We start from the raw sequence: 24497 nt of genomic DNA, 5'->3' as shown, positions 1-24497 counted from the left end.
GTTTCTTTCTTGATATTTATTTATTTTATATTTTATTGTATTTATTTATTCACTTGGTTTTGTCAATGTCTCTCTAGGTTGCCCTGGCTATCCTATAACTCTCCACTATTTTCTTTTAAATGAAGTGATTAACAAGTCCACATTAGGGCTGAATTGATGACTCAGCAGTTAAGCATCCTCGTTGCACAAACAGGGGAAGCAGAGGTTGCTCACTGCTTTCCTATGGTCTCCATGCATGTATACCTCACACCCCATGCCTGTCCTCTCCCTGCCCCACCTCTACCTCCCTGACTATCCCTACTCCTATCTATCTCTCACATATACAAATAATACATCTAAATTAAATATTTTTAAAAGATACCTTACCAATACAGGAACAAAACTTACGGACTAAAATGATGTTTTCTTTCAACTATGAGATTTATTTCCTGTCCATTTTCAGAAGCAATTAGTTCGATTTATATTATATTTCATTTAGCACTTAGACTTCTAAGCATGGGCTCCTGAGGTTGAGGACTCGAATGTTCCTTCCCATTTGTGAACCTGTTTTCTAACCTGTAAGATGAGACTTAGAGCCATTTGACCTTAAAGGTTTATTACTGTGAAGGGAAGGTATGACTGGAACTTAACAAAAGCTAACTATATGAGGCACTCATGACGGGTTCACACTGTTCAAGACACAGTCTATGGATGTATTGTGTGATTGACAGAGACACAGGTGAGGCTATGGATGGCAGCCTGAAGGACATGGATTTTGACTGAAAGAAATGGCCCTATGTACAGCCAATATTTAGCCCAGTGAAGGAAACTAGGAGGCTTGATACCAGGGAGGGAAGCCATGTGACCAAGAGGAGACACAGAGGACTTATACTGGAGATGACTGAAAGATCATCTCAATTACAGTAAACTGAAGAACCTATAAGGCAGACACTAGTGTAGTGAGTGACGGGGCCTGGCCTGGAGCTGAGGAAACACTGGCCATGCCACAATTCCACACCACTCCTCACCGCCTCAGGAATTATCTTCTGCTAAATCTTCTGCTCCCTTAGGGCTCCCTCAAACTGTGGACCACTTAACCCTGTCATCCCTACCTTACTTGCCTGAAAGGACCTGTCTACTAGTTTTTGTGCTTTGTTATATACTTTATCAGTTTTTAATCTTGTAGGTCTCAGTGAAAGAAAACTGAATAAAACAGGAGTGGATCAAAGCTACTCATTAAATACCAGCACCAGGAGGCAAACCCTACAATTCAGCATCTGTCTATAAGAGATTTGAATTCTAATTCTAATCTTGAGGGGTTTTCTGTTCCTGTCCCACCATAAATGCAGACAAATACAAATGTAGGAAAATATTTCTGAGAAGTGAGGATAACAAGAAAGGGACCCCTTAAACTACATTTTGGGATTGAAGGTATACAATGGGAGCTAAGCATTAAGAAACACAGATGTAATCCCAGGCTTATAGAATCTGAGACAGGAGGATTGTGAGTTCCAGTTTGTCTACAAAGGCAAGTTTCAGGTCAGTCTGGGCCACCGTAGTAAGACCCTATCTCAAAGTAACCAACAATGCAAGGAATCAATCCATCAGTGAAGAATACGTTACTTGCAATAGAGAGCAGAGAGGGAACATTTCAAGACTGTTAGTTCAAAAATGCACAGTCCATGCCAGCTTACCTTAGAAATGCTGACTTCCTTTTCATAAGTATGTACCCTAAATTGGGGCAGGGTGTGATAAGAGAAGTTGAAAAGAGAATTGAACATGTCATCAGAAACTCTCATCATATTTTCTTCCAATCAAAGATGTTGTTTCTGTTTTTAACTGATTCACTCCCTGGTAACATTGGCTAATTCCTTTCTGTGCTGTACAGGAAAGATCTTCTTATTCATTGTTTGGTATACTCACCCACCTAGCCTAAGTTTCTAGGTGGACATTGTAAATTATTGTTCACAGAACAAAACAGAGAAGTGTAGGTTTTTCTAATGGGCTGCTAGAGAACAAGTCCTTGAGGGGAGAATAAGCAATCTTTGACTAGGGAAGGGAACACATTTGTGGCATTTTACCCAATTTCTAAGTAATTCTCCCTATTAGACACTATCTGATAGATATCTCAGGCTAGCTTCAGACTTGTAGAATGTTGCGATTATAGCCACATGCCGCCTTAAATAATCATTTTGAATAAACATGTTTTAAGTAATTAGAAGAATACATCTTGAAATCGGATAGGCATATTCTTATTTCCCATTTTTGCTCAGTTGTGAGAAACAAGTCAGTAATGAGCTCACGTGCGGCATCTCAACAAGTCAATGAAGTGTTACACAGTGTCTGAATTACGCAAACTGGAATATCTCATGCAATTGCACAAACCCTCCTAGAAAGGGCTATGTAGGCCTGTGTGCCATCTGCAAGTAGTCTGCCCCAGTGTTACTCATGTGACTTTCCCAACACTGATACTTTCTCTTCTACTAAACATGTTCCAAAACATTCAATACCATCATCATGGGAAAGAAACTGGATCCCAAGGGTAAGAAGGGCGAGAACTCATCATAGCTCTTAAGCTAGCCTTAAAATCTCAAGCCTAGGAAGGGGTCTGCAACCCTATAGGTGGAACAACAATATGAACTACCCAGTACCCCGAGAGCTCGTGTCTCTAGCTGCATATGTAGCAGAAGATGGCCTAGTCAGCCATCATTGGGAAGAGAGGCCCCTTGGTCTTGCAAACTTTATATGCCCCAGTACAGAGGAATGCAAGGGCCAAGATGTGGGAGTGGGTGGGTAGGGGAGTGGGGGGGGAGTGTATAGGGGACTTTGTGGATAGCATTTGAAATGTAAATAAAGAAAATATATAATAAAAAAATACAAAAAAATTTCAAGCCTATACAAAATCTCTCATGCCATAGTATTTGATTTTTTTATAGAAAATATAAATAATATTTCCCTTTTGACTGCACTAACTGAAATACAAACGAGGAGGTTAAGAAGGAGCAGTGTTGCCTAGCACTGCAGCTTATTCCTGTGACTCTAAAACTTGGAAGGTGGAGGCAGGCACATTCAGATGAAGGATATTCTTTTTTTTTTTTTTTTTTTTGGTTTTTCAAGACAGGGTTTCTCTGTGTAGCCCTGGCTGTCCTGGAACTCACTCTGTAGACCAGGCTGGCCTCAAACTCAGATATCCTCCTGCCCCTGCCTCCCGAGTGCTGGGAGTGCTGGGAGTGAAGGATATTCTTAGCTACCTAATAATTTCAGTGCCACCCTGGCCTACATGAGATCAACTTATATAAAAAACTAAAAGCAAAACAAAAAAAAAGCATGAAAAATTAAAAACAAACAAAACAAAAACTGGAGTTAACTGAAAAAAAAATTGTCACTGATATTTAAAGTCTGCGAGTTTTACAGAAGAGGGACCTTTGGAGACAGAGTAGCAATTATTCAAGATACTGAGCACTCACCCAGTACCAGAAATCATCTGCACTGCTTGTAGGTATAGACACATCCCTGAGGGAGTGATGGCTTACTAAGTGTCTTAGATCTGAGCATGGGAACTCAAAACCCCTGTGGCATGTACACTTGCTTAAAGGCAGTCAGAAGGACTGAGAACCCTGGCTCTCCTTCCCTGGGGACAGTCATGAAATTACTTACTGGTGATAGCCACGGTGCTCACAAGGAGCAGTAGCAGCAGGGCTGCGATGCAGATGCCAACATAGAAGCCCTTAGTAGGGTTTTTCTGCGGCTTCCCTGGAAGGATTGCTTCCTAAGGAAACAATAAATAAAATAACAGTAGTAATAAATAAGCAATACAAACCAAAGGGACACCAAGGGAGAGGAACAGAAAACACAAGATAGACCTTAATCCTAGACCTTCATCCTCACTGGCCTGCGGCTGGTCCAGAATATGGAGCAAGACCCAAAGATCTGAAGTGGTAATAATGATTAGTGGGACTTGGAGACAAGAGAATTCAAAGTGTCTTCAAAGAAGATGGGAAGGTGTTCTATGTTGCTCAAGGTGTCCATGTGTGTACACCCCAGTCACAGTTCTAACTATGTGCTTAATGTACATTGATATATCATGTATCCAGTTATGTCTGCTTTAATAGGCAGTGGAATATTCCATCAATGCATCATCTTATTATAATAAAAGAGAAATAAATAATTCATCTCTAACTCTACTTATTCTCAGTGTGCTCATCTGCTGGCCCTGGTCTTTCATCCCAGAATGCAATTCAACGTTACACATCTTTATAGATTTCCAAGACCAAATGATAATCTTGAAGACATATACACACAAATAACATTATTCAGACTGAGCAACTTATAGCTATGACTTTAGGAACATATGTAGTATATAATTTATATACAATGCAATATGTATTTATATACACACATACCAACAATTAAAGAAATAGAGATCACGAATCAAAAAGAAAGTGAGGGTGTTATATGGAAAGGTTTGGACCAGGAGAAGAAAGGAGGAAATGATAGAATTATATTTAATAACTTCCTAAAATTAAAAAACTAAAAAGCCTATACTCATAGCTGCAGTCTGATTAACAGCATGTGATCAGACACAAATGCAGAATCTCTTCCTCTTGCAGGTGACCAGGGACCACTACCTACTGGAATAAGCACAAGACAGACAGGACATCAGCATAGGCCCTGTCATAGCTCAGGACTGATCTACTAGCAATAAGCAGACCCTGAGGCATGGATTTAACTGCAGGAAGCAAACCATGAGATCAGGTCTTTGCCCATATATGAGCCTCATCTCTGGATCACAACCCCAGCTCCTCTGCTTAGTCAGTGAGACCATGAACACATTAGCTAAGGTCTGTGAGCTCTGTCTCTACAGCTACAAATGACATGCTCAGTGGAGTTCTTGGGTAAGGTACTCTCAGGTGATTCATGGCAAATACCCCAGGGAATATAGAAGAAAACAAGGTTTGTTCATTATTCTGTCAGGGTCTTCTGCATCATAGGCTGCTCTGGAACTCACTAGGTGACAATGATGTTGAACCTCTGATCCTCCTGCGACACCTGCTGGGATCACAGCCCTGTCACCATGCCCACATGAACATCTATCTACTTCATAACATTTTCCTGATTCCTAATGGCAGCAAAGCCTATCCTTTCTCATTCATCTTCACGAATTTCCTTCAATGTTTCATGAGATAGAGGCCAGGAAGTTGATCTATGGGATTCTGTCTCAGAGCCCTAAACAAACATCTGAAAACAGTGCTGTGTGCTGCTGTGCATCGTTTTCAATGCACCAAGTGACAGTTTCACATCTCGGAGTCCAGATTCTTCTATTACTTGTTTTGACCTTAACTCTAAATTGTTTCCCCTCATTACTAACCATACCTGCTTCACTAGTGACTGAGGGCAAGAACCACCTCAGTCTGCAGGGCTGTTTAGTTTTACACCAAATCACACATAGTCTGGTCCCTTAGCAACATTGGCATAATGGTTTCTGATATTTAACCAGCATACATGGATTCTCCCCTATCTGCCAGACCACTGGGTGCTAATGTCAAGTAAGTCATTACATTTTTCAGAGTCAGGCTAGATGAAGTGACACAAGCCTACTAACCCTGCACTCAATAGGCTGAGGCAGGAAGATTATGAGTTCCAGGCCAGCCTGAGCTACTAAATAAGGTGATATCTCAAAGAAGGGGACAGTTATGGTAGCATCCACACCAATGATTTCAGTACTTGGAAGATAGAGACAGCACAATCAGGAGTTCAGGGTCATCCTCAGCTATGTAGTAAGTTCAAGATCAGTTGGACTAGATGAGATCCTGTCTCAAAACACAAACATAAGGATCTTACTGTTAGCATCTACTTGTTATGTTCTGACTGTCCATAGGTAAGGCATACAGTCATCAGTCCTATATAGATATTCCTATTTCACCTTGAATGGTTTATGTTGTTGTTGTTGTTGTATGGGTTCTGGCAGCTCAAACCCAAGGCCTTCCACATCCCAGAAAGGGCTCTGCTATTTTCAATAGTTAAATATTCCTCACAACTCCATATCTGGCTCTTTTCTTACCTCTACCCCCATTTCTCCTGTGCTACTTAGACCATATTAAAACAAACATTGTTTGTTCCTGGAGACAAGAGGAAAACACACCACTGGTAAATTTATCTACCCTTTCAGTAGAGATAGAACTCTGGCAAGAACTCTGAACTGGAGTGCCTTAGATTGTTCTCAGGCTTGGTATAGAGAAAGTCTAGGGAAAATCACACAAATCTAAGAATCTAAGACTTTAATACCATATGTGGTGTTTTGTTTATGGGAAAAACATCATCAGAGGACACTGTGGAGAGTGGTCAGTGAGGAGAAAAACAATATTAGAGGTCTCTAGATGAACTTTCTTAATTCAAACATTCTTTGTAAGCATCATTTCTTCATTTTAATTTTTTATTTTATATATTTATTAATATATTTATCTATAGGTTTTGAGATAGGTCTCACTATGTCCCAAGTTGCCTATTGGTCAAAGTTGTCCTTAAACTTCTGATCTTGTATTAACTTCCTGAATCCTATGAATAAAGAATATACCATTATATTTGACTCTTTCTTTTCTTCTTTTTTATTCAAATATATGTGAACACATTTTACAGACAAAAAAAAATCTTTAAATACAAATTGATTCTTGAAAGATATACAAATGAACATGGCTAATAACTTAGGGAGGAATAAACTTACAGTGTGATTATTCCAGGTATCTCCTGAGGATGTCACAGTGCCATTCCAGTCTGCTCAACAAAAAAGGAAAATCAATTACAAATATAAAATATGGTTTTTCTTTTTACTATATCTGTAAATAATATCCACAAGGCCAATGTGTTTTACACATTGTGAGGATTAGGACTTAATATGTCAGGAAAGTCACTGAGCATCAAATTTTGAACATTCAGATATTCAAACTATTTTTGAAGTCTATTTTGTAAAAAGAAATACATTGGTTTCATTGTTTCTGTGTGTCTATGAATGAAATACAGCATCCTCTTTCCACTGAGTACCTAGCACATGTAAGGGTTATAACATTCTAACAAGTAATCCTTTAACTGCATTTACAGATGAAGCCAATATCAGATGATTATATATTTCTAGTTTTTGCAAATGACAGACAACTCTGTTGGCAACCCTGCCCCTCCCAGCACCCACACAATGAGTGGAAATACTGCAGGTCTGTGGGAGTCCCTAACAACTGCCAAAGCTGGCCTTGCCATTTGGATGACTCCTAGCCCTCCACCCTTCCTACATTCCAGTATTTATATTTTACTCATTGGCAGAGCCCTTCCAAGCACCCAAAGGCAATGACTAGGTTTAGGCAACATCTACAGCCTAGGCTCTGTTTGCCACTCAGGCCCTTAAGTAAGCCCTTGGAGGCATCAGAGTAAGTGACTCAGTAAGGTGAGGTTAATCAAACAAAATTTGAATTCAATGCTGATCACATGCATTACAAAGTGACCTTCCTTCCTCCTCAAGGTCCTGACAGAAGCACTTAGGGGGAAATGCATGCTTGAATATTCAACAGTGTTGGAAAACACAGGTGGATGTTATTATTGTTATGTGAAGAAGGAGCAGTGGGGAGGAGGCATATACAGTGGAGTTCACTTTAACAATATCATATCTTTAATGAGAAATGTTCAACAACTTGTCAAAAGAAATGTATGTTGTATTGGTGGATAAATTGAAAGGTTTGTGTCACCAAAGAATTATAGAGTTTCCTCAATTTAGCAGTGACATAAATTCCCATGAAAGAATGCAATGAGATAGTTTATAAGATTCCTGACTGATGGGCTGGAGAGATGGCTCAGCAGTTAAGAGCACTGACTGCTCTTCCAAAGGTCCTGAGTTCAATTTCCAGCAACCACATGGTGGCTCACAACCATCTGTAATGAGATCTGGCACCCTCTTCTGGAGTGTCTGAAGACAGCTACAGTGTACTTACATATAATAAATACATAAATCTTAAAAAAAAAAAAAAGATTCCTGGCTGACATGGCTATAAAGGCAGGTAGTGGGCCATATGGTTACCCAAATCCCTTTCGATCTTAATTTTCTTGCATTTTCCAAAATGTACACCAACAGAGGGTTGATATGGGCACAGTAAGAACTTAGCCCAGGAGCCTCAATAACAAATAATAAACCAAAATGCCAAAGTCTCAACAACACCAGGAACACAGTTGCTCCAGTGTTTCCTCCACTCTGGAAACTGCTTCTTTGAACAGGGTAAGGTATTACATAGATTGATCCCCCACTTCCCTTTCCTTCTTCATCACACAAGGGAACAGTGGCAGACAGCTGTTCTTGCATCCTTGTTTGTTTGTTTGTTTGTTTGTTTGTTGTAACTATTTTCATTTTGGTTTTTCCTGTCTGAAAACTGTTCATACTAAGGATTTCCCTTTCAAAAGCTGAGGTCACTATTATCTAATCTTCTGGGCTCTATGAGTTGACTGCATGTAACTAAATTAACCAGTGTCCAGAAATGTCTGGGCAAAGGTAGGTCACATGGGATAGGGGGAACCACAGATAATCTCCTGAGAATATTGAGTTACAAATGTGCATATGCAGACTCCTAGACAGCCTGATCATCTTTGGATGCTTCTCAGGGACGTATTAGCCATCTCTGAAACACAAAGGCATGTGACACTCTGAAAACTTGTAACTATTGTTGGCTTAGAGCTAGCTGGGAAAGATGGCAGAGTTCAGTATCACCTTATTTGATCAAGCAAAGTCATGCCACTACTATAGGTTTAAAGAGAGGAGATAGTACGGGATCCACCCAGAGTGTGAACAATGAGATGGAGGGTCAGAGTCAGTGAGAATGAGGGTCTTGGGGCTATAAGTCACTGGGTGCTGCTGTTGGCATACTTAACCCATCTTAGTCCATTCAGATTGCTATAACAAAGTAGCTTAGAGTGAATAAAATATAAAAAAGAAATGCATTGATCAAAGTTCTAAAGTCTTGGAGTCCCAGAGCTGAATACAACATGGTTGACTGTGTAGCTGCTGAATGTTCTTTCTTCATAGCTGGTACTTTTTGTGTATCCCCAAGTGAAGGAAAAGGCAAACCAGCACCTTCAACCCTCTTATAAAGAATCTAATACCATGCATGAACATCTTCCTCTTAACTTACTGGTCTTCCAGATGCATCCAGCTCTTAATCTACTGCACTGATTATATCACTAACAAAGGAATCCATGGAAATACAAAAATTCAGACCACAATGCAAGACCACAGATTTCCCATGCAAGCACAGATTGATAAAGCACAGACAGAGATTCTTGGCTATATTGAAGGAAGTATTAGTGACAGAGAGGTTAGTGTAGACACCAGAAGTCTGGGTTCTCTGTTTTAAGGCCCAAAGGATTAAGCATGGTAATGCTTTTGGGTGATTTGGTTTGTAAAACAGGCACATGAACATAGATGTTCCAAAATCCTGTGCCTAGTCTTCCAGAGCCCAGGTACTGTGAGTAACAATGGCGGCTGTCATCATTTCTATTGATCAACCCCTTTGCAAATATGATTCAAGTACTTCATCACATTTCATAGCCATAATTCGCTGTAAAATTTATCACAGTAAAGTAACCTTACATTTAAACAACCAGTGACATTGCTAATTGAACAAACAATGGAACCAATTCAAGAGAGTGACATTTCTATAAGGCACACAACACTTAGCCGAGACAGAAATCAACCAGGATAGAAAGACAGAAGTAATCAATGGGCTACTAACAGTGGCCTGAGACTTGGAGAAGGAAAATTGGTAAAGGAAAATGGGAGGGTGGCTCCATTGTTTATTCTTCTGATGAAGTTGAGAAATCTCAAGAAACACTGAGATTCCTACTGAGGCAATCTATGCTACTGATAGGCATCTAAACCAAGTTGGTGTAAGCAATAAACAAGCCACACTTGTCAAATGATGTAGAACCTCCCATTTCTAGCCCTTCTCTCCTATTCATGACTGTAATAAAGATCCCTCAGTAGTCTCTATGACAACATGGTCAATGGAATAAAATTATTTAAGTATAACATTGTTGTAAAACTAAATCTTGGAGCTTTGTTTCTAAACAAATAGCAGTGGTAGGGTTGGGGGGTGATGTTACTTGTTAGCACTCCGGAGATTCAACTTGAGAGCCACCAACATCACATATACTTAATGTAAAGAAACCTAATGTCCCCTTCATGGAAAAGTCCATAGGCATGCCCTACTACATCTGATCCCTTTTCATCTCTCTTCCTAATAACCACTGTGCTTAGGATCTGTGTTACATATCTACTGATAAACCCTTAATTCTCTGTCACATTGATTCTCCCTGACATTTTTTTCCTCAAAGAAGCCACACAGCCTAGGTTGGCAGGCAGGTTCTTGTAGGGAAGGGGGCTCTTTAGTCTGCTGATAGAATAGAACTCTGCCTCTGTTACTACAAGCACTGACAATGTTAGATTTGTCTTGTCGCAGAGGGTGTGGGCAATTAAAAACCAGCTTTATCAGTACCTGGTCCTTCCAAGGGATTCAGGAAGGTGAACATAGTTACCTGTAGGAGTATGGGATGGGGTTCCTGTCACCTCAGCTGTTGTCTCATGGGGACAAAATGTAGTGGGTTCTAGAAGGAGGACAATAAAAGGACTATTTCAGTTGTGAAGCAGGTTGTCAATGACCAAGGAAAATGGAAACCGAACTTAACACAAAAGTTACCATCACCTTTACACACTGCCTCCCCTAACCTTCTTAAGCAGTAATGTCTCCTTCCTATCCATTTCTGCACCTGCTGACTCCTCTTAGAAATGTATCCAGAGATGGTCACTGTCTGTAGTTGTTTCACGATCCTAAACAAGTGAGTTCTATGTGCTCAAACTTTAGATGTTATCAGTCTTCAGAATTGTTTTAACCCCTTCCCTTCTAAATTCATGAACACATGTGGAACATACAGTCAATACTAACACACAGAGAACAGAATACTCAGCTAAGAGTGGGATTAAAACAAGCAGTATTTCACTCTCTAGGAAAGAGCCTGGAAGTTTCTCACTCCAGTCTTCACTACAGGCCTTACTCCAGGTCAAGATTATTCCCACTTCATTGCAGGGAGACGTGCTCACTGCACAATATGGAATAGACACACTATTCTATCTCAAAGTCCTTCACAAGGTAGCCATTTCACTCATGAAGATTCCTGCCCTGCAAGCTGTCTCACCTTCTAGAATTTTCTTTTATCCTTCTCTCTTTAAAAACAAACAAACAATTCTTTACTGACTCTTTGATTGGTTAAGTGAGTGACTGATTGAAGCCAGCTCTCCTCTCTCTCCTCCTCCTAATTCCTTTACTGAGAATACTTTCCCATTATCTAATTCATCTTCCATTTCTCCAAGGCTTTGGAGAGAGAGTTCCAAAGGTTCCCACGTGGACCTCTCCAATGCAGCCTGTATTTCCCTTTCTCTTCCTGGAGTCTCTACAGGTTCCTCAACAATGGCACAATTCACATGACGAGCTGAGCACTTGCCTCTCTGTGAGTCCAATAAACGCTTCCCTTCTCAGAACGACAGAGCGTCTTAGAGGAAGTTGCTTGAGGCCACACAGGAATTCTAAAGCTGAGCTTCCTCAGGACCCCTCAGTGGTCTTCCTGGATGCTCTACCTCACTACAACCTGATGCTCACATTTGAACAATGCCCCCCTGTTCTGCACTCTTGTCTTGTTTTACCCTAATACTCAAGCATCGAAAAGGATGTGGCTGTCCTTCTGAATTAAAAACAGGACAACACAGATGTTAGATGGTTGCATGCCAGCCATTTCTTTCTCAGTTAAAAGGCATCTTGAGCTTAACTTGTTTCCCCAGCCTGGGTCACTTATCGTCACTTTTCTCCACTGGACTTATACCCTCACATCACATATTCCATGAACAGAATTTAGGACAGAAAGGATGAGCACAAGAAGTAGGTGTGAAGATGTGTGTCCTTTTCTTACAGTAACCTGGCTGTTTGTCTTCTCTCTGGGCTGCACAATTCAACCCACAACTGCAACTCTTCAGGAAGCTAACAATACAACAAATAAGATTACACTAACACCACTCCCAAGAGTTCCTATGGACAGATGAGCCAACACTTCTCTTCCAAATCTCAGGTTTCAATTAAGTCAGTAACTTATCCATGTTCTCCAAACTCAGCCTATGGGCTCATCCTCCAAAGCACCACAAGCTAAGAACTGAAAAGTTCTGTCAATCCTGAGAGTCTCATAGTCCTTAGCGTGTGCAGCTGCCTGGAACAATGTGGGTTTTCTCACAAATCCTGTTCTCTAAAATCCTAGGTAAAGCCTAGAGGCTTCTGCAAGCTCGGCCTGCTGCCCAGTCCTTCAGGACTCTGCTGCTTGAATGTATCTGCAGGCCAAGAGAGGGGAAGGAAAGCAATACCTGCCATCAGTTTCCTCTATCAAAAACAGCTCTGAGGCTTCTGCTGCTTGTCAGAATGGAGACATACCTCACAGCATGGACGGGGTTTAGGAAGCTTTGAGAACCTCTCGAACTGTGATTGTTTCACTCCTAGATGTAGAAGGTTTGACCTAACCTTGCCTCCAGGAAGAGAAGATTTTTCCGTTCTTAAGTCACGTTACTACCCATCAATATTGAATCTGAACTCTTACCTGTAGGCAACTTGAAATATGAACTACATAGCCTCACTCAACAGCATGAGCAGGTTAAATGGTTTCCTAAAACCTTCAAATTCGATGTGAGCTTTTTTCACTCCAAGGATATATTGTGCACTTTTCATGCTGCATGAAGGAATTAAAAGATGCTAAAGCCAATCCTTACTGGGCATCCACTGCCTCTTTTAAAAGAGGGTGTCCCAAAGCCTTTTTCCCGTTGGTATGTGAAAACAGAACAAATTGTCCAAGTATTTGTGTCCACAACAGGAGGTCTGACCCTGGAGTTAAAAGAACCAGCTCTGACTCAAATAAACAGGGACAGAGTCTCAGCCACTTTCTAGCTTCATAACCCTACCATCAAATTTATGACAGATCCTGGCACTATACAATAGGGACAGACCACAGTTGTCTGAGAACAAACATGGTGTCATACAGCATGTAGACTCCTGCCCAGTGCTCAGGAAACACTAACCATTAGCTTCACTGAACTATGGTCTCAGATGGACGGGACAATTTCAGAATGGACACAAAGGATCCACAGTGACCCTGGTTCTCAGTCATTCCCTGTTTCTTCATCAGAGAGTCATGCCCAGCTGGACCAGATTCCCACCATCCTCATCAACCGTTCTAGGTCTATGATCCACCTATATCTGGCTACTAGTGAATGCCCTGGGAATTTGATCAAGAGAGTTGGTGCCCTCCATCTTCAAGTTGTTACACAACCGTGGGTGAATACAGCTTGAGCCTGGAAAGTCACAGGCCTGGTAACTGTTATTTGGGAGAACTGTCTGTGTGTCCTACCTTCTCTTATAAGAAGGACTCTGGGCCCTGATACACATTGGGTTTTACCTGGTTTGTGAGTCTGTGTGTGTGCAGATGTTGGAGGAGTAGAGGTAGAGACTCTGGTTGATGTTGGTACATGTGTGGATCTTGTTGAAATAGTCGTGGGTCTTCCTGTAGCTGTGGGCCTTGTAGTTGTGGGTCTTGTTGGAGGACGTGTGGGAATTTCTGGATGTGGAAATCAAGATGAGAAAGCAAGGATGAGTCAGGCAAGAAGTGACAAGAGCTTCTGTTGTAGCACTAGCGAGAGGCTGTGTCCAGGCAGAGGCTCCGCTCCTGAACTCCTTATCAACTAGGATATGGCAGGGTGGGGCAGTGGAGTGAGTCTCACCCATAGGAGGCAGCTGCACTGACAGCATGGATGAGAACAGAGCCCAGGTTTCCATGGAAACACTTTATGATTGACAGGTGTCAGATCCTCGGATCTCTCTAAGCATCTGTGAGACTGAGGAGGTATTGGGGCTGGGACTCCCCTCAGTGGTGACTGACTTCACCCTCAGTTTCAAGTCCAGCACGGTCATTTCAGTCAGTCCTGTGAGGGCACACCATGCAGCCCTGCCTCTTAGCATGCAGATTCCATACAAGGGCCATCAGAAAGGGATTTGTACATTTGATAAAGAGTGACATTGTCTTAAACAGTTTCTTCCAATCTAAAGGAGACATGGTGAATATCCCCTATCCAAAAATACTTGGGATCAGGAGTTTCAGAATTAAAATCTTTCTTAACAATTTGGAATATTTGTATAAAGATACTATCTTATGGGTGAGACACAAGTATAAAATGGATTAAGGTAGCATCCACATGCCTTCTTTACATATATAGCTTAAGGTAAGGTTGCAACTGTGGATAATTCTGCACAGGATAGTTCCATGGTGTCGAATTTTGCAGATACATTATCAAGTCCATGCTCAAAAGGTTTCAGATTTGGGAGCACTGCAGATGGGGGGTGAGGGGTGGGGGGTGGATTAGGCATGTTCAACCTGCAACTCACAAACCAAGAGCATCAGACTTGCTGGTAGCATCCAAACAGCTACTGATGGTCTCAGTGTGCAGAGTTCCAAGATAGAGCAGAGGCAAAATGGTGCTGGAAGGAAACAGCCAGTGAAGCACTCAGGCTCCTTTGTGTCAGGAGACCTGTGGTCCCTGTAAGTAACCTGCCTGTCCTCACTGCCCAACCTAAGAGCTAAAGCCTCAGGAACAAGCAACAGTTGCTTTATGGGAGATACACTGACATCCCTTAATCCAGTGTGTTTTTACCTTAAAATAAATAAAAAAAAAACCCTAAAGTGTCTCTACTATGTGTAGGGAAGTAGTGAGAGTAGAGCCCTCCTTTTAGTTTTAACGCATTTATTCGATACACGTATCTGTGTCTTTGTGTGATGTCAGGTATATGGATGGGAAAGTGCAAAGGAGCTGATGGGGGTCCTGGGACAGAGGGAGAGGAAGCTCAGTGTGCTTAGCCCTGAGAGAATGTCGACTTGGTTGTTAAGATGAAACAGCTGCTGGCTCACTTGTGGACTCCCTGGGTGGTCACGCAATGGCTTCGTAAGCACTGATGCTTTGTTGAATTTTAAGCTTTATAAAAGCTTCAATTAATTAACTGACATTAGTAGCTATATGCTATTAAGCATGCTTGCAAGCCTGACCACCTGACTTAGAACCCTAGGGCTCACATAAAGAAATAAAGAGGTAGATACCAACTGTTCAGATTTGCCCTCTGAAAAACACATTATGGTATACATACCAACCACACAATCATTCACATATATCCACGTGATAATAAATACAGTTTTAAAAATCAAATAAAACATAAAAAGAAATGAATAGATGATTGAATAACAAAGTCTAGAATCTGAGAGACTACAGAATAATGATTTAATTAAAAATTACAGAAAAAGGTTATTATTGATGTCTATTGTCAGTGTGAACCCTTAGCAAACACAAGCCAGAAAGTCCTCAGAAATTCACTTTTTTAGTCAATGCAAGAATACTAGGATATCTACAACAAAAAGCAAAGTGTAAAGCTGGGAGGCGGTGGCTCATGCCAGAACTCAGGAGACAGAGCTCTGTGAGTTCGAGGCCATCATGGTCTATAGATCCTGGAGAGCCAGAGCTACACAGAGAAACCCTGTCTCAAAAAAAAAAAAAACCAAAACCAAACACACACAGAAACAGAAAGAGACAGAGAAACAGAGACACAAAAAGAGAGAGAAAGAGAGAGGGGGGAGGGAGAGGGAGAAAGAGAGAGAGAACATAATAATGTAATAAGTCCAGATTCAGGGCTTTCATGACCTTCTTACTGTTGGACCATGGACTTGCCCTTCAGACCAGATCCCAATCTGAAAAGATCAAGCCACACCTCCCTGACACTCGCTGAGACACAGTTAAGCGCTCTGCTCTGTGTCCTAACAGCAGTCCCCCGATTTGTGGATCTAACCAAAACCTGGCTGCTCTGTACTCTGTCACTTGTGCTATGGTGAACTAAATCATATGACAGGATGCTCACTTCCATGACTAAAAGGTTATAAAAGTCAGACTTGCCCTGCGCTCTGGGGATTGGGCTCAGATCCTCAGGAGGGCTGCTAAGAACATTTTGAAGGCTGTTGTCTGAAGAGGATGCTCTGACTGCCCTGCCTTTCCAGTCATGGCAGCAGTCTCTCTCTCTCTTCCTCCCCTAGCATGCTCTCATTCTTGCTCTTAATGAAGTTCCTCTCCAGGCTTTCCAGAGAAGCCTCCCCTTCCCTCTCAGCCTCTCCATATCCTGACAAGATATGAACTCATACAGTGACCCTTCCCTCTCAGCCTCTCCATATCCTGACAAGATATGAACTCATACAGTGAGTGTAGGTGTGTTGTTTCTGTCTAATGTTCTCCCTCCCATCTCTGGCTCTGATCGTGGCCTTGAGGCTTCCTCATTCTAATAAAGTTCATTGGAGGAAATTGTGTGTCAGGGTCGTTTATAGGCTCATCACTGCTGTCCACCTGCTAATACAATGATGGATGTATTGCAAGTGTTGGAGGGAAACACTGTTCTGTCAGGACATTTCCATTTCTCAAACAACAGCTTTTGTGATATGAGACCTACTTCAAAAACCTAAATCAGGGCAAGGATGAGAGTAGAACCTCCCACCTATACCTGTGCCCTGTGCTCAGAAGGTCAGCTGACCATTGTTGAAGGCAGCTCATCTGCAAAGTACCACCCTGCATTGAGTGCTTTTCCAGTTACAGTTCTACAGTGTTGAGAACGGGTGTTTTAATGTCCTAAGGTATACTTATAGAATAGAAGTCGTTCTTAAAGTCAAATAGATTCAACTTAAATAAAGCTGTGTTTTAGGATAGACAGTGAATGCAGTTTCATGAGCAAACAAGGTGGTCCCAAGTACAGTTAGGACATGAATGCTGGTCTTGTATTAAGATTGATCTTAGGAACTCACCCAAGCAAATAAAGTTGTGCTGCTACTCAAAAGAGAATACTTAAGACTGGGTTTGGTGGCATATGCCTGCACTCTCAGGCCACAAGATACATGAGATTATGTCTTTAAAAAATCAAAAGCAAGTGTTTAGTCATCAACATGTTTATAAGACCTTCAGTTTCCTTGTCATAGGAAAAGATCAAATTATTAGCAAACAAAAGACCCCACTCCCTGGCAAAATATAAACAAAGGAAACATAGAAGCTTACCTGGTTTAACTTGCAATGAAAAGGTCACTTTCTGATCATTAAACCATCCAGGAATCTCCACTCGACAACAATACAGACCACTGTCACTCACAACAGAGTTCTCTATTGTCAAGGACACATCTCCTTCCGAAATATGCCCCTTTAAGTTGTACCGACTGCTCTTCCGATAGGTGACACGGTGTCCATTGGTCCAAATAAGTGTATTTTGACAAGCAGAAGATGGGCATTGCCCTCGGCCCCAACATGTCGTTGTGATTCCACGATATGTTGAGTAAGTACACGGAAGTGTGACAGGGTGACCCACCACCCCCTTTACTTCCACATAAGAATCCACAGCGCCTGTGATTTTTAAAAAGGGAGAGGCAAAGAAGTGGGGAATTAGTATTCAACATTTTCCTACAATTTTGTTTTTATTTCCTTTCAGAAAAATTAAAGGGGGTGGGACTCAAGTGGAATTAAACGTGTATTGTGAAAGAGTGGCGAGTGTTGATCAGTTCTGGCCTTTCTGGGGTGTTTCCTCTGAAGCCATCCTGGACTAACAAAGACCTTGTTTGAAAGACAATTATGGTATTCCTTCTTTCCCCCTCCCATAGAGCCACTTAAATTAGAATGTTTTTTATATTACATAACTGAAAGTGCTTAACCAAATGAGTACAAAGAAGTGGAATGGAGGCTGATTTTGACAAGCCATCATTCATGGAAAGCACCGTTTCTGATTTTGTTATTAATCTTTGACTATCACACGCATGCATGTACACTCAACTGTTGATTGGTATTGATCAGAGATGCTGCAGGAGAGAAACAAGCTCACCTTCTTACCTCTAGAGAAGATGCATTGACCAGAGGAGCAGAGGGTTCAGCCTTCTTGAAAAAGACTGACCCCTAACTTGCTCACTGCAGTCACTTTATGCAAACATTATACAAGGTTAATTGGAGCTGAGAAAAGTTCCAGCTACAAACGTTATCCTGTCCTTGCTTCTAGTAACAGCAGACAACTCATACAAATATATGTCCTTTTTGACCATGGCTAACCATAAGCAGAAGTAAAAACACCAGGTTGGGAAGGGGTTGTCTTTGGAACAAGGTTAGTGCAGCTGCATGTTCTCACATAGGACCAAGTATAGATTCTCTAGACAGACATCAACTCTAGAAGGTCCAAGACAATCGCAAAACAATTTCAAAACAATTTCTCAACATCTAATGATTGACCCAAACATAGCAGGTTCTTGTGAACCATGTTTATTTAGCCATCAGCTTTGAAATTCGTACATGTTAAGGAAGTTCTTTGGACCTACAATTTATCCAGGTTCTCTGTGAACTACATAACCCATGATCAAATAAGCCAGAGCCTTGTCATCTCTCCTGCCACCTCTAGCCTTCTCAGCATCCCCAGTCCATCGACTCACTTACCTGGGAGAAGAAATATGAGGCCTGAAATGAAGACTTGAAGCTGATTCATGGTACTGACCTGAAAGACAGTGACAAGACACTCTGGTTAGCTGTGGCATCAGCACACTATGTCTGATCAAGTCTTCAACCTGAATGTATAAATCCCACAGGCCTCTCCGCAAGGACACCCTGTCCTCCAAAATACACTCTTCTTTCCTGGTCCTTTCTCACGTACAGCCAGCCATATGACTTCTGGCCAAGGCACAAATAAGGCAGCAAACAGAGAATGTCTGGGGGCAGACATTAGACTGTGCGCTCTGGGTAGAACTCTAAGCCAAGGCTAGCCTTCTAATGGCAAAAACGCACTTGCCCTCAGATGGACACAGTACTGTTTCTGCTCAGAGCCATTCTGGTTGGTCCCTAGACCTCAACTACCTTAAACACAACAAGATGGACTGAGCTAGAATGCAGTCACACATGGTGACAGAGACTATATCTTTCCGAGAGATGTCTAGAGACACCTAGAAAAGCACTGGCTACAGATCCAAACCTTAGATCCACAGAGCTCTCATACCTAGATTTCTTCCTAGGTGAAATAGCACTAATGTTTGCTCAGCTTCCTGGAGCATCTGCTGTGAAGGAGACCCTGAGCTATTTACTCGTGGGCACCAAATACTCAAGAAGTTTGTAGAGCAGCTACTTTTAAGCCCATTTACAGAGAATGTTACATGTCTTCAGATTCCAAGTTCTAGATTTCAGCTTCTGCTTCTTAATTGCTAAACCATAAAAACACGAGTAAGCCTGCCTAGTACTTCATTAACTCCATTTCAGGTCAGAAGATTCTCTGACTTCCTGTCAGAGAGGAGAGAAGGCTGTTTCCAGTCTTAAAGATAGCACTAGTTCTCCTGAGGCCACCAGAAGCTCAGCATTCAGGTCTGGGGTCCTGCACTNATCACAGTAACAGCCTCTGCACGTCAGAAGAGATCAGAAAACCAGTACTGGGAACTGGTAGCCAAACACTGAGAATGTCATGGACACTAGACAACTTCAGAACATATAAAACCCACATGAGACATAACTATTTTACTTTCACATATAAAAATAGTGAGCAGAACATGGTACCGGCCATTCTGTTCCTTTAAGAGTTCTATTAAGGTAGGTAGGGTCATGGAAAGGGGCATTCATTGCCTAACAGAGTTGGCTACCATTTGGCATGAAATAATTCTCACTGAAGTGTCTCACAGGGTGTCCTATGGCATACTCTCTGAAAAGGAAGGGAACAGACATTGATGGTGAATGGCTCTGTACATTCCCAAAGCTAACTTTCTCACCTTCTGAATTCAACTGAGTAACTAGATGAGATCTACCATGCTGTAAGCACCTTGCTGGTTGCTTGGAATCCTTTTACTTTTGCATTTACATGTTTGAGAAGAGCACTTGAGTCCATACCAAACATCAGAGTTTGAGTTGTGGTTCCCTGTTGAAGCCACCCCTGTGAAGATCCTGCAGGGAGACTGTGGAAGGATAGAACCTTTTGTTTCAAGATCTATAACAAACTTTAATTCTCAAATGTCTCCTCAGTAGTCATTTGATACCAACCCTTGCATCTCACCTAACATCCTTGTGACAGTCAGAACAACTTCTGACGTGTATGGTTACATTTTCACACTGCTAGCTTGCACCAACCCTGAAGCTAGTACATTTAGACGATCTGAAATCTGCAGAAGAGATTTCCAGTGAAGTGGTGGTGGCTATGCCTTTAATCCCAGCTCTATGAAGGAACAGGCAGGCAGATCTCTGTGAGTTTGAGGTCAGCCTGGTCCTCAGAGTGTGTCAGTCAGGGATACAGAGAGAAATCCTGTCTCAAACAAAACAAAACAAAGAAAGAGAAACAGAGAGACAGACACACACATATGGAAAGAGAGAGAGGGATGGGGATAGGGAGAGAGAGAGACAGAGAGACAGAGACAGAGAGACAGAGAGAGAAAGAGACTGACTTTTTGTATTCTGCTGTGGCCTATCTGCCTGATTTTTCCATTAGGATATTTGGAAAACACCCTGATTTATGGCTTTCTCTTTTTCCAGCACTCTAACGATTCACATCACCTCTCCTACAGTGGAACCCAGTATTCATTCCTGATAACCTAGCCTATATCATGTTATTGAGCCCAGTCACTCCAAGTTGGATCACAATAACCCTTATTTCCTTTGGAATAAGAGCTATAGTTTTTGTAATTTTTAAAGATTACATGTGAAATAGTTTTGTGGCATGCAGTGCATGAACATGCCAGGGCATACATGTGGTCAGAGAACAGCCATATGGAGGAGGTTCTGGCCTTCTACTTACAGACCTTGGGGGTTGAAGTGAGGACTTTATCTGCCCAGTTATCTCAAGGGCTCAAGGCCTGACTCCATTTTGCATTGTCAAAAGACAGGAGAACACATGCTAAAGTGTCTCACACAGAAATGACACACATCTTATTCATTTGGAAGGCAAAATGTTTCCATTCTAGTGGTTCTATAGCTAAAGGCCATGGTAACATCAATGTCAATCAGGAGTTTTGAACAGAATTTTATTTCAATGCAGTGATTACTAATAATCTGAGGATGCAGGAGTGTGAGTCCCACCAACAGGGATGTAAAATATCCAGAATTGCGCAAGCAGTTTACATGCATGGGTAAGTGAACAGCTAACAAATAAATTCACAAACAGTGAGACAGATGGTAAATGTATAATCAGACCATGACATGTCACACTGACAATCCTAGCTCAGAGATTTTTGCAAATTCTCACTTATCTGGTCCCTGCCTAGGGTTCAGATTTGCTGTCCTGACCAACTGTCCCAAGGCCACGTGGACTTCCTTCCCAATTCATCACCTCAGGTCTTTCCCAGGTGGTGTTCTGTCTTGTCTCTTCTTCCTTAATCCACAGCTGCCATTCTTTCTCTTTTCTTACTGAACCCTGGTTAACTGTGTGGGACGTTTGTTCCTCCTGGACCACCTGCAGTTGAAAGCAGCCTCCAGCTCCTCTTACTGATCTCAGTTCCTCATAGCTGTCATCTGGGTTTGTGTGTGTGCGTGTGTGTGTGTGTGTGTGTGTGTGTGTGTGTTTGTATGTGTGTGTGTGTTTGTATGTGTGTGTGTGTTCTATGAATGTCCATTAAGTGGGTGTGATGGCCTAGTCTCCACATCTCTTCCCTCCTAGTTAGTACCATAGAGTAGGACCTTGCTTCTTTGTGTTGTTGTTTTTCTTTATATTAGCAGAGCTAAAGTGAATTTAGTAAGGAAAAGTGAAAAAGAGATCCTAAGAGTAGAGGGGCCCCAGTAAGGAATGTTTTATTTTTGAGATAGGGTTTCCTCCCTCTCTCTCTCTCTCTCTCTCTCTCTCTCTCTCTCTCTCTCTGTGTGTGTGTGTGTGTGTGTGTGTGTGTGTATGTGTGTATGCCAGAAAAGCAATCACTAAATTTTCCAGTTAATACACATGGCAATTTTCATGGCCCAGGCTCAGAATGCTAAGATTACAGGTATGTGCCACCATGCCCAGTCAAAGGAAATGTCTCCAATGAAGATGGTATTATATATGAGCTGTGTGAAATATTGTAGTCACTAGTGACTGATTTAGCACCTGAAATGTGGATAGTACAGGTGAGTAAAAAAATATTTTTTTTTAGACAGGGTCTCTATATGTAGCCCTGGCTGCCTTGGAACTTGCTATGTCTATAAGTCTGGCCCCAAACTCACAGAGATCCATTGCCTCTGACTCCCACCTGTTGGAATAAAGATATGTATCACCACACCCAGCTAGACTGAATAAGATTTGTAAACATTGATTTTTATTATCTATTAAATTATATATGTCTCTGTGTGGATATGTGCACTTGATAGCAGGTGCCAGCTGAGCCCAGAGACATCAGATCCTGTAGAATTGGCATTGCAGGGAATTCTGAGTAACCCTCATGTTGATGCCAGGACATGAACTCATATCCTCTTCGACAGCAGTATATGCTCTTGACTGATGAGCCACCATTTGCAGCCCGCAGTTGAGTAAACCTCATTTTATTTTTCCACCTAATTTGATCTTAATTATTAGGCTATTTCAGATGACTACATGTTGGATGACACCCAACTGTAGTGTATTATGTCCCTTTCAGGCAATTTAAGTATGGATAGAAGGGATGGACAGATGTAAATTTAAGGGTAGCAGGAAAGATGACTCCTTCATTCAGGCTTAGCAGGAGAAGAGAACAAAAAGAAATCTCTTAAAATTTAACAAGTGAGAATTAGGAATGATGGCTCCAAACTGTATGCACAGCACTCATAAGACTGAGGCAGGAAGATTAAAAGAAGCCTGGACTACATACCAAGCTAGCCAATGCTACAGAATAAAACCCCACGAATAAAGCGAAGCACAAGATGTAAGCCAGGTCTGGTGGCAAACTTCTGTAATTTTAGCATTGGTAAGATTGAGGAGGTATGACTGACAGTCCTGAGCTAGCCTGATCTACAAAACAGGAAAAATTAAAGAAGCAAAATAAAAGCAAGTGACATGATAGGCTGAGAGCCAAAGAAGAACAGGTGAGGGGCAGATTGCATCAGCAGTGAGGATGTGAAGAAGGTGGGAGCTGAGGAGCAGAGGCATCAAATAACCAAATCCTCAGGGTTGAAGGTCCCCACACTAGCCCATGGGTTCCNACAAGACCAGACACTGAGCCCTAACATTTGCAGAGGACATAGTGCAGTGGGATGTCTTATTGTGTTATCTGTTACCATTGTAATACACTGACTCCTCCTAGTCCTGTATGAATGTGGGCATGCCATGGACTCATGAGAAGGGGAGAAAACGCCTCTCGAGTTGTGTCTCACCTTCCACCTTTAGGAGGGTTCCACAGCAAACTCAGCTGTCAGGATGCCCAGGCACTTTGCTCCCCTGAGCCTTCTCCTTGGGTGATGGAATTTTTCTTGGTTAACTTGAGCTTTGCAGTCTTCCTGAGTCACTGCATTTTAGGGTCAACTTTGGCATCCCATGAAGGTTACTCACCACCCACAGGGCAGCACTGTGGGGTGACAGGATTCAGTGACCATCACTGAATTCCCAGCACTCACTAAAGAGCTTATTCGTTCGTGTATTCATGGAAACATGGGGACAACACACTGCCAAAGCACACACTCAGTTCAGTCTCCATTCTTGCTTACTGCAGCCCTCTCTGAAAGAGTGCACCATCTTGAATCCCCTTATTCTCCCCCTGGGCCATGCCCCGCTGCTCCCCCTGTACTACTCAGTACTCACTGCATGCACTCAATTGTAGCCCAACTCCATGAGCTTCTGCTAGGCCTCCATCTATAACCAGAGTCCTGAAACCCCTTCCAGAGTGTTCTCTTTATGTCCTGTAGCCCTCTGCCTGCCAGTCCTGGCTGCTGTGTAAGCCAGCCATTTCCCTTCACTTACTACTCACACTAAAAATGTCGACATGGGGGCTGAAGAGGGCTCAGCAGTAAAGAGGGGCTACTACTCCTGCCGAGGACCTGAGCGTGGCTCCTAGTACCAACCTCAGGTGACTTACAACCACCCTTAGCTCTAGTTCCAGAGAATCCGGCAATTGAGAAGGCTTCTGTATTTATATGCACATGAGCACATAGTCAAACACATATACACAGAATTTAAATGACTATGAAATCAGAAAGATAGAATTATAAGGTAATCACGTTTAGTACAGCAAACTCTACTATTCATACTAAAATTTTGCTCATTTCACATGTATTACATAGCAACAGTATATTATATATGATTGCATCAATTTTGTATATACCAATGAATCAAAGACCAGGTCTCAAGAAGGTTGTGTCTGTGAGAAATCAATACATTAAGAAAAATGTATACCATCTAGAGACTGCCATATCTAGGGATCCATCCCATAATCAGCTTCCAAACACTGACACCATTGCA

The 24497-nt window shown here is 41.9% G+C and overlaps 1 protein-coding gene across 3 annotated transcripts in view; it reads right to left on the bottom strand.

Moving 5' to 3' along the window:
- LOC110305786 (hepatitis A virus cellular receptor 1 homolog) overlaps window positions 1-24497 on the bottom strand; it is a 32197-nt gene that overhangs the window by 2289 nt on the left and 5411 nt on the right. The window contains exons 1-8 of one of the 3 annotated variants that reach the window (XM_029483853.1): window positions 19128-19264; window positions 18575-18632; window positions 17165-17503; window positions 13492-13650; window positions 10543-10611; window positions 6701-6750; window positions 3637-3748; window positions 1674-1710 (exon numbers count right to left, since the gene is read on the bottom strand). In XM_029483853.1, the coding sequence (XP_029339713.1) occupies window positions 1674-1710; window positions 3637-3748; window positions 6701-6750; window positions 10543-10611; window positions 13492-13650; window positions 17165-17503; window positions 18575-18623 (815 nt within the window). In that variant the 5' untranslated portion in view covers window positions 18624-18632; window positions 19128-19264. Of the gene's footprint in view, window positions 1-1673; window positions 1711-3636; window positions 3749-6700; window positions 6751-10542; window positions 10612-13491; window positions 13651-17164; window positions 17504-18574; window positions 18633-19127; window positions 19265-24497 lie in introns of those variants that run through there. The other 2 variants (XM_021177901.2, XM_029483854.1) reach the window with 2 other exon arrangements.

This window comes from Mus caroli, chromosome 11 (assembly GCF_900094665.2).
Source record: "Mus caroli chromosome 11, CAROLI_EIJ_v1.1, whole genome shotgun sequence".
Classification (NCBI taxonomy): Eukaryota; Metazoa; Chordata; class Mammalia; order Rodentia; family Muridae; genus Mus; species Mus caroli.
The sequence above is the reverse complement of the archived record's forward strand: the minus strand, read 5'-3'. Positions and strand labels throughout refer to the sequence as shown.